This window comes from Oryza brachyantha, chromosome 7 (assembly GCF_000231095.2).
Source record: "Oryza brachyantha chromosome 7, ObraRS2, whole genome shotgun sequence".
NCBI classification, from domain to species: Eukaryota; Viridiplantae; Streptophyta; class Magnoliopsida; order Poales; family Poaceae; genus Oryza; species Oryza brachyantha.
Window position 1 is genome coordinate 12,894,244 of NC_023169.2, and position 16,252 is coordinate 12,910,495.

The 16,252-nt window shown below is 38.7% G+C and overlaps 2 protein-coding genes across 2 annotated transcripts; both read left to right on the plus strand.

The window, feature by feature from the left end:
• The first annotated feature begins 3,191 nt into the window (after positions 1-3,191).
• LOC102712827 (cysteine-rich receptor-like protein kinase 15) lies at positions 3,192-6,303 on the plus strand. The gene is made up of 7 exons (XM_015839698.2): positions 3,192-3,960; positions 4,515-4,625; positions 4,721-4,896; positions 4,972-5,182; positions 5,264-5,501; positions 5,592-5,742; positions 5,978-6,303. Exons 1-7 carry the CDS (start codon positions 3,204-3,206, stop codon positions 6,272-6,274), a joined length of 1,941 nt encoding a protein of 646 aa, XP_015695184.1. The 5' UTR covers positions 3,192-3,203; the 3' UTR covers positions 6,275-6,303.
• Positions 6,304-7,754: 1,451 nt separating this feature from the next.
• On the plus strand, positions 7,755-11,328 carry LOC102713099 (cysteine-rich receptor-like protein kinase 19). The gene is made up of 7 exons (XM_006657729.3): positions 7,755-8,696; positions 9,179-9,310; positions 9,421-9,602; positions 9,870-10,083; positions 10,168-10,405; positions 10,580-10,733; positions 10,821-11,328. Exons 1-7 carry the CDS (start codon positions 7,913-7,915, stop codon positions 11,094-11,096), a joined length of 1,980 nt encoding a protein of 659 aa, XP_006657792.1. The 5' UTR covers positions 7,755-7,912; the 3' UTR covers positions 11,097-11,328.
• Positions 11,329-16,252: the final 4,924 nt, after the last annotated feature.

Here is a 16,252-nt window from a genome sequence, read left to right on the forward strand (position 1 = left end):
CAAAAAAAATTGAGTACAAGGTCAGGACCATTCGATTTTGTTTTTTCAGTTGTGCACACAAATCTCATCATTTTGACTAAATCTGAAACTTTTTTGGCAAGGATGAAGTCGTTCTTTGTTAGGGCCCGTTTAGTTCTTATTTTTTCCAAAAACATCATATCGAATCTTTGTACAATTAAATAAAGCATTAAACATAGATAAAAAACTAATTGCACTGTTCAGGGGGAAATCGTAAAACGAATCTTTTGAGCCTGCTTACTCCATGCCATAAGTAATACAATAACCCACATATGCTAATGACGGATTTATTAGACTTACAAGATCCGTCCCGTGGTTTCGAGGCGAGACATGAAATCGTTTTTCCATTCTTGTCCGAAAACCTCTTCCACTAATATTAACGCTTTTTCAAGGTGAAATGGAACACATCGAGCACGAGGATTGAATAGGAGTGTCAATCACGTTGTTGTCTGAGAGAGCCCTGCAACTAATTGGCCCATCAACTAGAGAAAATATGGTCCACCTTCGAAGTCGAACAAATTCGGCCCACCTCTTTCACCTCAATGAAACCCAACGATTGGGCCAAGTTCTGTAGTTGGACAATTCAGCCCATATTACAAAATGGGCTGATCGAAAAAGGCCCAGAGAAAACAGCAACGCCTAAAAGGAAGTCAAGAAATTGGGCCGGACAGGCCCATGGTAAATAGTCCATATACGGCTCATATACGAATTCGGCCTACGTCTTTTCCGTCAACGAATTCAGCCCGCTGATGGTCTAGGCCTATTTATGGTCTTTGGACAGTTGGGTCTACTTGTGGCCCACGGAACTTTAGATGGGCTAAAATTACTCGAACTAATGGGCCGAAATAGTTCGAGCTCAAGGTCAAAAGTGATGTGCACTGACAGGCCGAATTCCGCGGACTCACGGGCCAGAATTATTCAGTAACAGCCCAAGCTACGGCTGGATTAACAAGCACAGATGGGCTGGATTTACACGAACAGGAAAAGCGGACGGGATTTAGGTTCATTAACAGGCCTAATCGAAACGCATCTACGGACCAGGTCGAATTAACTTGAATCAATAACGGCATTAGTTGTGATGGCAGTATCACGCCGTCTGAGAGAACCTACGGCTCATCAAAAAAAAAAAAAAGGAACCTACGGGGGCAAATAACTGCTGTTGAGGTTCTAGAGATGAATAGATGTGAATCTCAACACAAGGGGAAAGACAAGCAAGAACAACATGTGTACATAAAATGAAAATCTAAGAGCTATACTAAGTACATCTAGTTTTTTTATACTTGACATCGTTGACTTTTGGATTTATATTTGATTATTTTTCTTATTAAAAAGTACTATATAATTATTAATTACATAAATAATTAATAAATAAAATAAATTTCCGGTTGACTCATACAAGCTATTCTTCTCCGGTTTATATATCGTGCAATTCTAAAACAGCGGAAATTTATGTAGGTGACAAATTTTTGATTTTAAAATTTTCAATCTACTGTCTTGATATATCTTAGACAAAAGACATACTCCTCTGTTTCGCAATATAAGATTTTCCAGCATTGTCTAGATTTATATAGGTGCTAATAAATCTAGATATATATATAAATTAAATACATTCATTAATAAACGAATTTAGACAAGGCTACAAGATATTATAAACAAACAACAACAACAAAAAAGCATAATCGATCTCACTTTGAACAAGCTGGCTGGCGCTGAAAAAAAAAACAAATAAAAAACGACGTTACTGGGAATCAAATACAGCACCAAACGTTTGAAGAAATACGCCCTATCCACTGGGACATGGAGCAATTCTTTATAGATGTTATGTAATTTGTATCGTGCGTGATACGGTGACGGACGGTGAAAACCTTATGTCTTTTTATAATAATAGAGAAAAGTAAGTATGAATAATCTGAATAGTCAAATGTACATTTAAAAGTTAATAATGTTAAATAAAAAACAGTTAATAATGTCAAATAAAAAGCAAAGTGAGTATAAGGCCAACGACCATTCAATTTTGTTTTTTCAGTTGTGCACACGAATACCGTCATTTTGAGTTAATCTTTTTCAATTTGCAAGGGTGAAGTCTCTCTTTGTTAATAGATGCGAACTACTATTAACCCCTTCTCATGGTGAAATGGAACGCACCGATCACGAGGATTGAATAGAAGTATTATTGTATCATCATATCATGCTGTCTGACTGTCTGAGAGCCCTGGAACTAATTGGCCCATATCAACATTTGGACACTGTCAGCCCACCAACTAGAGAAAATATGGCCCACCTCGTAACTCGAACGAATTCGGCCGACCTCTTTCACTTCAACGAATTCAGGCAACGATTGGGCTAACCCCTATACTTGGACAATTCAGCCCATAATATAAAATGGGCCGACCGAAAAAGGCCCAGAGAAAGCGGCAACCCTGGTAAAGAAGTCAAGAAATTGGGCCGGCCTGCCCCATGGTAAACAGTCCGCATACGGTTCATATACGAATTCGGCCTACGTCTTTTCCGTCAACGAATTCAGCCCGCTAATGGTCTAGGCCTTTTTATGGTCTGTGGACAGTTGGGTCCACTTTCAGCCCACGGAACTTTAGCTTACAGGCCGAATTTCAAAATCACGATGGGCTAAAATTACTCGCACTCATGGCCGAAATAAGTCAAAATTGATGCGCACTGACAGGCCGAATTCCTCGCACTCATGGGCCAGAATTATTCAGTCACAGCCCAAGCTAACGCAGTATTTAGGGCCGAATTTATATGCACATGTATGGGCTTAAATCACTCGCACCATGGGCTGAATTTTGTGTCAAATTATGGCCGAAACCCGAAATATCCGCGCGCACAGCCAAATTTACATGGGCCTAGTATTCACGGGCTGAAGTGACACGTATATATGGGCTGAAATCATTCGCGTCACGGGCCGAATTGCTACGCACTACGAGCCGGAATTAAATGCACTTGCGGGCCAAATTTACAAGCACTCGTGGGCTGGATTTACATGAACAGGAAAAGCGGGCTGGATTTAGGTTCATTGACAGGCCAAATTTAAACGCACCTACGGGCCAGGCCGAATTTGCTTGAATTAATAATGGCAGTGTACAATAGAACTGCAAAAATTCACAACAAATTTCCAATAGAACGGCCAGAACACGGCAAGACGAAGACTAGTATACTCGACCGCCGCGATGCTTGCAGCTCTCCTGATTCTTCTCCTCTCCTCGCCGCCGCCGTCACCGGCGGCCGCCGACCGGTGGTTCTGCAGCGACGACAACGCCACGTACACGGCGAATGGCACCTACATGACGAACCTGGGTTCCCTCGCCGTTTCGCTCGTCGCCGGAGCCACCGAGCTACACTCGGCTACGGGCGCCGTCGGCACGGGCTCCGACAGGGTCTACGGCGCCGTGCTCTGCCGAGGCGACTCCACGGGCGCCGACTGCGGCAGGCGCCTCCGAGAGGCCTTCGACCGCGTCGTCAACAGCTCCGGCAGCGGCGCCACCGTGTGCGCGCTCCGCAGGGACGTCGCGCTCTACGACGAGCTGTACCACCTTCGCTTCTCCGACCAGGACTTCCTCTCCGCCTTCAGCAACTCGCCAGAATGGGTCGACTTCACCAACCTGAACCTCGTGCCGGCCAACGACGCCGCGCGGTTCGAGGGGGTCGTCGGCGAGCTTCTGGGAGCGCTCGCCGACGCCGCGGCGAGGCAGCCAGAGAGGTACGCCGCGGACGAGGCGCGGTGGCCGTCCCAGGAGAGGGACCGGACGGTGTACGGGCTGGTGCAGTGCACGCGGGACATGCCGCCGGAGCGCTGCCGGGCTTGCCTGGACGGCGTCATCGCGGAGAGGCGGAAGAAGATCGGCGGCGGCGAGATGGGCGGCGCAATCCATGGCGTGAGGTGTTCGCTGCGGTACGAGTCGGACAACCAGTTCTTTACCGCCACAGGCAAGTTCATTACTACTAATAGTCCTAATTAAGCATAGGTTGTACAAAAATTTCAAATCCTTCACCTTACCTTAAAATCAATACAAAGATAAAGTGATCTGAAGATTTCATTTGCCGTGTTATCCTAACTAAAAACTATTGGATTTGTCACAAAGGCAAATTTACTGTCAAGTTACCTCGAGTAACCATATTTTTTAATGTAAAAGTATCTCAAGGTGCCAAAGTTTTACACTAAAATTTGATACCGTGAGAAAATAACATTAAATACCACTTGCCATAAACCTCGAATTCTGTCCTCAGAGTTGACAGTTGGACCATGGAATGCTAGATAAACCAAATAACACTAGTTCTGTTCTTTAAGGTAATGTATTTCTTCTTTCAGGTACCTGTATCCTTTTGGCTTTCAGTTTAGCTGATCAATTTGGCCACAAAACATATGAATCTATCGCTGAAGCACACCCCATCTAAAGAAAAATTCAGGAGTAGAATATTTGAGTGCATAGTGCATAACTGATTCGTTCATTCCATGTAAAACATCAGTCTCCCTTGTTCAGGGCAAAAGAAGGGACATGCAACCATGATCGTTGCCACAGTTTACTCTCTTTCCATCGTCTGTACACGCCTGTTTTTCTGGTTCCTAAGCATCAGAAGAAAGCAAAAAAGAGGTAAGCAAATGAATAACAGCTCATGCTTTACCGGAGATAGCATCTAGCACTTATTTCAGTATCATGCAATAACTAATGGAAAGATGTGCATCTAGCAATTATAAACTCAATGGAACAGACCACAAACATGGATGAAGTAATGAGACTTTGGAAGAGAGAAGATTCTGGTTCAGAGTTCTCCTTGTATGATTTTAATCAGATTGTTGATGCCACAAACAACTTCTCAGCCAGCAACATATTAGGAGAGGGAGGCTTTGGCCCTGTTTACAAGGTATTTTCTAGTACAATTATCACATATAATTAATTAATGGTGATGGGATATGTAGGGTGATTGATGATTTTACAGGGAGTGTTCCCTGATGGACAAGAGTTAGCAATAAAAAAGCTCGCTGCACGGTCAAGACAAGGTCTAGTGGAGTTCAAAAATGAGATCCAGCTCGTAGCAAAACTTCAGCACAAAAACCTTGTTAGGCTGCTTGGCTGTTGTGTTCATGAGGAACAGAAGATACTGATCTACGAATACCTTCCCAACAAAAGCTTGGATCACTTCATTTTTGGCATGTTTTCCTGCATAGCTATTCACTCTCTTTTGTAGCACTTTCGTATTAACCCTTGAGCTTGCATTATATTGCTTGCAGATCCTATCAAACGGGCATCACTAAGCTGGAAAATACGGACAAAAATAGTTGAAGGAATAGCTCAGGGGCTTCTATACCTTCACAAGCATTCACGAATACGGATAATCCATAGGGACGTGAAAGCAAGTAACATTCTGTTGGACTCTGAGTTAAACCCTAAAATTTCTGATTTTGGGATGGCAAGGATATTCCCATTGGATGCCTCTCAAGCAAAAGCAAGCAGACTTGTGGGAACATTGTAAGAGAAAATAAAAAACTAGTTATGTTAGTTACTAAAGTTTCTACCTACACATTTGCTTTCTGACTCTACACATTGCCATCTTCCCAGTGGTTACATGGCACCTGAATATGCATCTGAGGGCCTTCTCTCAATCAAATCAGATGTTTTCAGTTTCGGTGTCCTGCTTCTTGAAATTATGAGTGGAAGGAGGAGCGCAGGGTTTCAGCACTATGGAGAATTTCAGAATCTTCTTGAATATGTAAGGAACAGATAATCTTTAGAACTGGCAGAACAAACATTTTTCTCCAAAAGAAAATTGAACAGATCCTCAGATTTTTTTTTAATATTAGTGGCTGGTTGTGGGTCATCGCCCAGTTTTTTCCCCACAAATCATAGGGATGTTTTCCCTTCCTTGTCCTGTTTTATTGGATTTGAGTTTGTATTGCAGAAAGATATGGATATCCTTAACATCATACCTGCTAATTCTTTTTCAGGCATGGGGAATGTGGAAAGATGGAAGATGGTATGAGTTCGTTGATGAATCATTTGGTGATGAATATGGACAAGGAGACATGATGAGATGTCTCATGGTAGCACTAATGTGTGTTCAAGAGAAAGCAGTTGAGCGTCCCACTATGTCCGATGTTGTTGTAATGCTTAGCAGTGATAACATCACCATACCAGAACCAAAGAAACCAGCTTACTCACATGTCAGAGTAGACGTGTCAAGAGACGTGAATGCATCATGCAGCAGAAATGACATAAACATAACTGCTATTGATGGTAGATAGTACAATATAGATGTATAATTTACGGTTAATTTTACCATTCTTGATAAATTACCTTAATGTATTAAAATTTGAGTTTTTTTATCATTCTTGAAAAGTACCTTAAGATACCAAAAACTTTAGTACAAAATTCTAATGCTTTGAGATACTTTTTCAAGGATGTTAAAAAAGCCCCAAAATTTTTAAGTAATTTTGATATCTCAAGGTATAAGTCATCTGGAGATATAAATTTTACTCTAAAAATATGATATTTTCGCATACTGAAGAGGTACAGTGATAGTAAAATTGCTCATAATTCATATACGCGGGCTAATGGTACTGGCCTTATCAGGTTGATTAATTAGATAGAATATTACTAGTAGTTGTCTATTGTTCCTCACCACTCCTTGCAGTTCCATATGCAGCAACAATTCCTATGTTATCCTATTAGAGCATGTATAGTAGTAGACTATAAACAATTATAAATATATTTTAAGGAGATAAAATAAGAGAGAATAACAATGAACTATAGATTTATAGCCAGCTACAAAACAAAACCCAAAACCCAATGTATGTGGAACCATATATTAATAGTGTAGTACATGTTTGTAGGTAACTATTGTATGAATTAACTATTAGATTAGTTATAGATAATTTAAAAGCTAATAGTTAGCTATACTTTTGAACTTGCTCTTACGAAGTTCAGAATCACGAGACATTCATTTTCCTTTTGTTTTCAAAGCAATGAAGTGTTAGCATAGACCTGCTAACATGAAACTGACAATTCCAGATTACCAGAAAAGACAACTATTCATAGGGTTGATAGGCCAAGAAGAGATAACACTAGTGGGGACATACATTACCCTTTGCTTAATCTGAAATAAAGACCGCAGCATACCCATCTTACAGGATAAGCAAGCCCTATCAAGAAAATCTATCCAACCAATGACCAATAAATCTGTAATCTAATATTTAGGCCTTGTTTAGTTCCCAAATTTTTTTCTAAAAATATCACATCAAATTTTTGGACATCTAAATAAAGCATTAAACATAGATGAATCAAAAAACTAATTGCACAGTTATAAAAGAAATCTTAAGACGAATTTTTTGAGCCTAATTAGCCCATGATTAGCCATAAGTGCTACAGTAACCAACATGTGCTAATGATAGATTAATTAGGCTCAAAAGATTTGTCTCGCGGTTTCTAGGCTAGCCGTGAAATTCGTTTTTTCATTCGTGTCTGAAAACCCCTTCCGATATCCGGTCAAACATTTGACGTGACACTTCTCTCAAAAATTTTCTCAATTTAAACACCACCTTGGCTAACAGATTGAAATAGTATTAAACCAATGCAGCTGTATTGATAGCTACTGCCTCATATCGGACATGATTGCTCTGCCAGAATCTTGTTGACTTGTTCCAGTTGACCCTGATGCCATGCCTCCTGGAATAATCCTTTCCCCACATGACAGGTTCACACCTTGACCATCAGCTAAATCCTGTTCAAGGATGTCTAACCTGCAAGTCCTTTTCACTCTAGTATAAGCCTTATACAAGTGTAGTCAAAGTTTAAGCCTTATATCCCATTACCTCATGGTAGACAAAGAGAAGATGGTGTTTGCTACTCCTCCATGACATACTGCCATTGAATTCAAGTCAGGTATGCTGCTGTTCTCTCTCCTAGTTCTCTTCATCTCGAGCTCAGTTCTGTCGGCTGCCCAGGAACTCTGCAGTGATTATAATGGCGCCATGTACATGCCAAATAGCACCTACAGATCCAATCTTATCTCCCTCGCTGCAACACTGATTGCTACTGCCACAGAGTTACACTCAGCTACTGGCATGGCTGGCACAGGCCCTGATAAAATCTATGGTGCAGTGTTTTGCCGAGGCGATTCTGATGGCTCCAACTGTCGCAAGGGCCTAACTGAGGCCCTTGATGCAGCCATCAACAGCAAAAATGGCAACTATTACTTTCCCCAGAACAAGAATGTTGCCTACTACTACGATCAAGACCAGGCACAGATACGCTTCTCCAACCATAATTTCATCTCCAACTTCAGCAAAGAGCCGGTGTGCACAGTGAATACTAACCTGAATGCTGTGATAGCTTCTGTGGCTAAGCAATATGAGTTTGAGGATCTTGTCACCAAGGTGCTTCGTGCACTTGCTGATGCCGCAGTAAGTCGAGCAGAGAGGTATGCAGTAGGCAGACAGAGATTTGAGGAGACAGGACAGACAGTGTATGGGCTGGTGCAGTGCATGAGGAGCATGCCATCAGAGCAATGCATGGACTGCCTGAATGGTATCATCTCAGACAGGAAGAGTAAGATTAGCACTGCCCAGATGGGAGCGGCCATTCTTGGGGTGTGGTGCACACTGCGGTATGAGATGGATACACAGTTCTTCAGTGACACCAAGATGCTGCTTCTAGATGTGCTCAAAAGTATGTTACCCTGCATAGTTCTGTTAATTGCATAAAAATTTTGCATCCTATTGACCATTCAAGTATTCAATCTATGAGGGTTAAAATAAGCAAAATGAAATTATTAGACTCATTTTATCCAAAAGAGACTTGGATTTCAAACAAGAGGGTGCTTGCATTAGGTAAGTTTCTTTGGCACCTTCTGGAAAGTTTTGATAGAAAATTGCCCCTTATCTAAACATATCCTAATGTAAATTGCTACAAACAAAATCTTGATTCACTGTACTTTTTAGTTGATGAATCATACCTTGCTCCACCATCCGGTTTTCCCTAGCCATGATGCTGGAGATAAATTTGACAATAAGAAATTGTGAATTAGTTTCTTTATAATTCATGTTGAGTGAGGAGGTGTTTTTCAGTAGTTGGCATTGTTCCATCAATATGGTTCTCTTGCTTAACATGTGCCTTTTGGGACTGCAAACTATAACTCAGTGGTTTTATAGGTGAACATAAAGGCAAGAAAGCATTTTTTCGACGCGAGAACACAGCCTTGGTCAGTATTGGAGGGTTCATACTTGTAGTATCACTTTCTTGTTTGCTTTTTCATGTATGGATCAAAACACAACAACAGAGAGGTATGCATTAGCAATTTAGCATTCACATTTTCAACTGCATAACACCAGTGCTTATTTTCTCACAGATGTATCAAGATTCAAAAGCATGACATATCGTTATTGTTTTTCAGAACAAGCATTATCTAAATTACAACGGCTGTCCTCGGTGATAAAAACTGTAATATATCTATGGAGGACAGAAGGAACCAATTCGGACTTTTTCCTGTATGATTTCTCCCAGATAAAAGAAGCTACAAATAATTTCTCAATTGATAACAAACTGGGGCAAGGTGGCTTTGGTCCTGTCTATAAGGTGGCTATGCGCTTGCATTGTAAACATATTCTTACTCAATATACCATTAATAAAATAAGTAAATGCTTAGTTGTTGATATTTTGTTCCAAATAAAGAAATTGCTTTTGAATTGCATTTCTGGTAGTTACCAAATATGAATATTTTAATCATTTTCTTCTCTTATTGAAAATATGGCCATATCGATGCACCTTTATAACCTTTTGGTAAAATCAGTTGCAGCGTGATGGAAAAAAAAACTAACATGTTTGCTCTTTTATCAATCTTAGGGGCAATTGAGCGGAGGACTTAAAATAGCAGTCAAGAGACTAGAAATTTGTTCTTTACAAGGTTTACTAGAGTTCCAAAATGAAACTCAACTTATAGCAAAGCTTCAACACAAAAATCTCATCAAACTGCTGGGATGTTGCACTCAAGGAGATCAAGAAAAGATTCTTGTATATGAATATATGGAAAACAAAAGCCTAGACTTCTTCATCTTTAGTGAGCCCTCTCTTTTGTCTGTGTTTGAATATGATCCTATTTACAGTTTATAAATCTTAGTTGATAATTGTATATGTTCTGCAGATAATGTAAAAGGAGCACAGCTAAGCTGGTCAAAACGTCTGCATATAATTGATGGGATAGGGCAAGGGCTTCTTTATCTTCACAACTTTTCAAGGTTATGTGTTGTTCATCGGGATTTGAAAGCCAGTAACATTCTCTTGGATAGTACAATGAATCCAAAAATATCTGATTTTGGGATGGCCAAACTATTATACTCAAATATGGCAGAGTCAAATACCACCAGAATAGTGGGTACACAGTAAGCACATACTAACACGTCCATTTTAGTAAATATCGTATTGAGACATGCTTCTTTCGTCTTCTTTTGTTTGTCTTGAGGGAGGAGTGGCATGCATGTAAGCATCCAATCAGCAATCTTTAAATTCTCTCTTTTGCATCTGTGACATGTGTCAATTTTGCTTCCATCACACAGTGGCTACATACCTCCCGAGTATGCTTTTGAGGGGGTTTGCTCGACCAAGTCGGATGTGTTTAGCTTTGGTGTGTTGATTTTGGAAATAGTAAGTGGAAAGAGGACAGCCCACATCTATCAACACAATGGGAAACTATACAATCTCATCTCATTTGTGAGTACACCCCAAATCCTGATTTGCACTTGTATGCCATATCTACAATGTAGTGTAAAAACTAATTACTTGATCACTTGGTAATAGGCTTGGCAACTTTGGAGAGATGGAAAATGGGGTGATCTGGTTTATTGTCCTCCAGGGAACAAACATCAAGAGATAGAAAGGTGTATCCATGTTGCCCTTTTATGTGTTCAAGAAAGTGCAGAATGTCGACCTTCTATGGAGCAGGTTGTCATGATGCTAAACACACAGAATGTGAGCATACCCGTGCCTATGCAACCAGCTTACTTCAATGTAAATCCTAGCGAGGAAGAAGTTTCATCATGCAACATTACTGTAAGTATCACATTAGAAAGGTAGAACCACATAGTCATCAGTTCTTCTTTGCTAAAAGGAAATTGTCAATGCTCAGAAAGATACGATTAACACTAATTAAATTTATCTACATCCACAAGAAAATAATTACATTTAATATAGTGATCTGAGATTGCTTAATGTTTCTGTATGTCCCTTTTTATTCCAAAACACATTTTACTTTTTTTTCGCATCAGCGTTTGAACAATATGTTGTGCCAAATTTCTTTGTATTGAATTTATTGCGCCCACAAGACAATGAGGATTCTTGAGCCTAACGTTGGCATTTCGAAAACTTAACACCAGTTGCGAGTTTGTCTTCCTAGAGAAAACTGCGCAAGAAGAGTACTCTCTCCGTCCCAAAACAAATCAACTTTTCAGTTTTTACATACAATGGTTAACTCTTCGTCTTATTAAAAAAAATTTCTTGAATTTTTTTTAAATTTCTTGAAATTTTTTAAAATAAGATAGATGGTGGTCAAATGCTCGATATAGAAACCGAAAAATTGGTTTTTCGTAGGACGGAGGGAGTACAGAGGAAGCAAAGCAGCATAAACGTCAGTAGCTGCTACCAGCGTGTGGTTGTCGACTTGTAGTTACAACTAACAGTAAAATGGAATGGGTAATCAAGCAGAACGATAATCGCATTTCCTGGCCAACTGCTTCAGAGAGTTGCCAGGAAAGTGGACTCAAATATCAGAAAAAACGGTGAAGCCATCCCCTAGCTATCCAATCCACAGTTGCTTCTGACGCGCCATCTCGCTCTCACCACCAGAAAGGCTAACATCGTTCGCTATCCTCGCCGATTTAATCCCGGAAAAAAAAGGGGGAAATCGCGAAGTTGACGTTCGATTCGGAAGCGGAAGAGGAATAACGCAGTTGAAGAGACGAACCTGCGCCCCCCGCTTTCGTCCAGCTAGGTGAGGGCTGGCCGCGCGCCGCAACCCCTGAGGCCGGAGATCCGCCCGCCGTCACGGCGGGGGGAGTGCTTCGCCGGTGGAGCTCGCCGCCTCGCCACCCTCGGCGGCCAGGGTAGCCATCCTGGGCCCAAAACTGTCCATGGGGAAAAGGCGCTTGATTTCGGCCCAAAAAATCATTAGTTGGGCTGAGAGAAAGGCTCATTTTGGTACGGAAAAAAGTTAACTTAAGGTCTCTCAACTTAACGTCTAGTCTATTTGAGGTCCATTAGCCTAAAAACCAAAAATGTATATCCTTAAAAACTCACATAAACTATTTTAAAAGGTCCCTCGTTAGTGTTGACTTATTTTGACCCGAATTTACTGATGTGGCTTGTGGCGGAGTCGTGCGGGGGGAAGGGGGGTGTGGCCACGGCAGCGGCCGATGTCGATGATGCATTACTACTCTTCTCCTTGTTGTCTTCGCCGTTGGAGGAAGGTATTGCGGCCGGTGTAGGGCCGACGTCACCGTCTACACCCTGTCCGACCAACGTTGCCCGCACCTAGTCAGTCAGTCGTCGTCGCCGGAGAAAGGCCATGAAAGGAAAGGAAAGAAGGAAATATGTCACGTCAGCAAAACCATGCAAAAAATGAGTTGATACTGCCAAGTAACCTTTTTTAAATAGTTTATACGAGTTTAGGGATACACATTTCTGGTTTGCGGGTTAAGTTACCTCAAATAGACTCTACTTTAAGTTGAGAGATCTCTCGTGAACCTTTTCCTTTTGGTTGTCTCTGATCTTGTATTCCTCTCCAAATTACAAACATAGAATTATTGATGTTATACTTTATAAATAACAAACATTTAATCATATTGTTTTGTTTTTTGGACGGGATTGCTAAATGCCTATCGCAAGTAGTTCTTTTGAAAAACTTAAGAATTTATCTATAGAATGATTATAGTCCGATTATATTATAACTTCTGATTTCTATACCGTTATATCGCGTCCAAAATTGTGCACAATGAGGGGAAAAAATCTATAGTGTTGGGATTTGTGCGGAAGAAGGAAAAAGTGTGTGGCGCGTGTTTTTAATACTTATATTTAAATCAGATACAAGTTATAACATTGTTACGATACAATTATAGTCTAGTTGAACTAGTTATATACACTATAATGCATTAACCGTTTTTACTCAGTTTGTCTCCTTCATTTATCATTCTTTAAATTCGATGTTTAAAATCATCTTTGTAAGATCCAACGACTAACCTTGACTCACCTTTCTTACACAGACTTTCTATATATTAAATATTTTTTAAATTAGAAGTTATATTACCAGTTATAGAGTTTTTATATGCTATGTATTACCTTTCTAATTAGAATAAGGCAATGACTTTGTATATATTAAAGACTTTATATTAAGATAAAGATATAAATTTTTCAATTATATCGATAAATATACGGTATTTATATTTAGAATTAGTGTCCAATCACAACATTAACATGACTAATGCAGTAGCACAAGTTGACGCAAAACACAATTAGAACACTGACAACGATGCCAATACAATGAAATTATATCGATAAATATTTTTTAATCATGAAAGGATATGTCCACCTCCTACTAATAATAATGAATGTGAAACACAACCATTGGAAATATCTCAGTTAATTTCACTTTGTTAGAAACTATGTGGTATATGTTTGAACTAAAAGAAACTCGTGAGATAAATATTTGCTATGTATTGTATGATCATATTTAATTTTAATTTCTTTTTTGTAATATAAGTAGACACAATGATAATGATATTTGTTTTTAAACTCAAAAAAGTGTAGGCTTTGAATTACGTGTTACTTGAGAGTTACACAATTGATTTGTTTATTTAATATATACAAACTAAACAAATTTTTATTTAATATAAAAAAACAAAAAGTTGCATGCGATGCAACTGATATTATTATAAAGAAGCTTTTATTAAAGTTAGCTTTATAGAGTTTAAATTTTGTGTTTATATTAAATAATGTAAATAAATTATTTAATTAAAATTATTCTTGTAACGTGAACCTTGAGCTAGCAGTGATTATGAAATTACTATATCAATTTGTTGTTGTAATGTTTCTGGAATTAATGTATAGACTTGGCTTTCAAGTTTTGGAATTACCATCCAAACTTAAAAACTTACAATTACAATGTGTGACAACATATAATTAATTATGAAAAACTGCAATAGTCACTATTAACTGGTTTTTTGCTATTATTTGCTTAAAGTTTATTTAGATGATCATAGTAACAAATACTTCTTTGGCAGACAACTTCGAATGATATGTTTATATAATTGTATTTAAAAGATTTTAAGATATCTTATTTGTGTTACTAAATTGAGTGGTAACGTTAGCACATATTAGGACTAGTACCACTATAGTTATATTTGAAAGTTTTCTTAAAAAACTTACGACGTAATTTTAAGATAGTGGTAATGACTCCAATTAAACTAAGAGTCCACTTTAGCTAACTCATAATGTGGAGCTGTGGAGCAGTCCAAAACCTGCTCCACAACCTCCCTTTTTTGGTGAAGCTGAACTGTTTGGTTAGCCTTAACAAATTTTGTAACTAAGATAGTTCTAGTGAATATATAAGTTCAGTGGCTAGATGGTTGCTTCCTCCTTAAAAAAAACTTCCAGGCAAGAATCTAAATAAGTCAGCATCTAGATTTATCCGTAGAAATCTGGTATTTTCTTAATGGAGGGAGTAGCGTAGAAACTTTCACCGTCTTTTCATATTTACTTATGCTTAGCCAACATTTGAATGTGTAACCTTAAATTTAGAGTTGGTTTTGAGAATTTTTCATCGTAGTTTATTTTCTAAATTTAGCTTTTAATCGCTAATAAAAGCTTTTATTTGCAAATATCCATTTGGCTTTTTTAAACCATCACCCCTTTATTAGAGTGAATTAATTTGGCCAAACTAGACTACATAGATATATCAATTTAGTCTTAGTTCATGCTTCTTTCTACCAACTTCTTATAAAGTTTCTCTTTATGTTTTGAATTACCCAAAACAACGTGATTCACAATACCGTTCGCCGAATTCTGGGTATCCATTGCACAGCATAGTGGAAGGAGGGAGAACGACGTACTTGGACGCATGAAACGCGACACGGTGACCGCCTGACCGGTACTTAACAGATGCATGGTTCTCATTCATCCTGTCCCCGAGTCATGACTGTTGCTGACAAGAGCGTAACGTGATTTATTTTTCGCTTTTATTTATGTTTATAAATCAAAATTTAAAATTTTAATCATAATTTAGAGTTGATTTTGGACTTTATTCGTCATGGTTTATATTTTAGTTTTTTATTTAGATCGCTAAGAACATATATAAAATTTTTATTTATAATTATTTTTTATTTATAAATATATTGTCTGATATTTTTTTATTAGAAAAAGCGAAACAGTGACCCATTGAATATCAGCACAAGACCAATCAAAACAATGACCCATTAAATATCTGCAAAACACCAATCAAGCGCTTTGTAGGTGTTTTCTGAGTATTCTTAAAGTATGTCTCATTCGTCCTGAAAATAGAGAATGAAAGCTACCAATTAAGCTCCAGCAGAACATTTATCTTATCATCTATTTTAGATGTTATCGGAGAGCGTAACTCTTTATTGAGATGTTCTCTACTCTATAGAGAGAGATATATATGACGTCATAAATAGGTGATCGGTTAGAGTACAAAGAGATATAAAGAATAAAACTATTTTAATCTAAATAAATATATAAATATATAGATGATTAAATTTAGATGAGCTGCTAGTGATGTTTCTAGTGCTCATCCTGTCTCATCCCTGCGCAGACATAGAATCGTTGAAGTCATGCGTGCTGGGGGTAGTGGGGTGCTTAATTATGTGAGAGATTTCTGTCGGCCTTTGTCGTGAGGTGAAAAAAAATCACATACACCTGCAAAAAAAAAGGTCACATAAATTAGTTTTCCTGCAAAAAAAAAGTCACATAAATTAGTTTTCTCCCTACTGGAATAAAACAATTTGTTTCATCCTAATAATAGAGCTCTCGGCCTTTGTGGAGAGGCGAAAAATGCCACATAAACTTCCATTAAAACAAGTCAGATACACCGGTATTTTCTCGTTCGCCTGGAGTCCAATGAATTTCTGCATTTCAAGGGTACAACTTTCGGCCTTTCACCGCGAGGTGTAAATTTCAAGCGAACTTCCAAAATAAACACATACTACTACAAATTAGACTCGTTC

Excerpts from the sequence above, each read along its gene's own strand:
- LOC102713099 (XM_006657729.3), top strand. The coding sequence starts at position 7,913 with ATGCTGCTGTTCTCTCTCCTAGTTCTCTTCATCTCGAGCTCAGTTCTG. Across the intron at positions 10,406-10,579 it reads ACCAGAATAGTGGGTACACA|TGGCTACATACCTCCCGAGT; the intron begins GTAAGCACATAC and ends TCCATCACACAG. Across the intron at positions 10,734-10,820 it reads TATACAATCTCATCTCATTT|GCTTGGCAACTTTGGAGAGA; the intron begins GTGAGTACACCC and ends ACTTGGTAATAG.
- LOC102712827 (XM_015839698.2), top strand. The coding sequence starts at position 3,204 with ATGCTTGCAGCTCTCCTGATTCTTCTCCTCTCCTCGCCGCCGCCGTCA. Across the intron at positions 5,502-5,591 it reads AGCAGACTTGTGGGAACATT|TGGTTACATGGCACCTGAAT; the intron begins GTAAGAGAAAAT and ends CCATCTTCCCAG. Across the intron at positions 5,743-5,977 it reads TTCAGAATCTTCTTGAATAT|GCATGGGGAATGTGGAAAGA; the intron begins GTAAGGAACAGA and ends ATTCTTTTTCAG.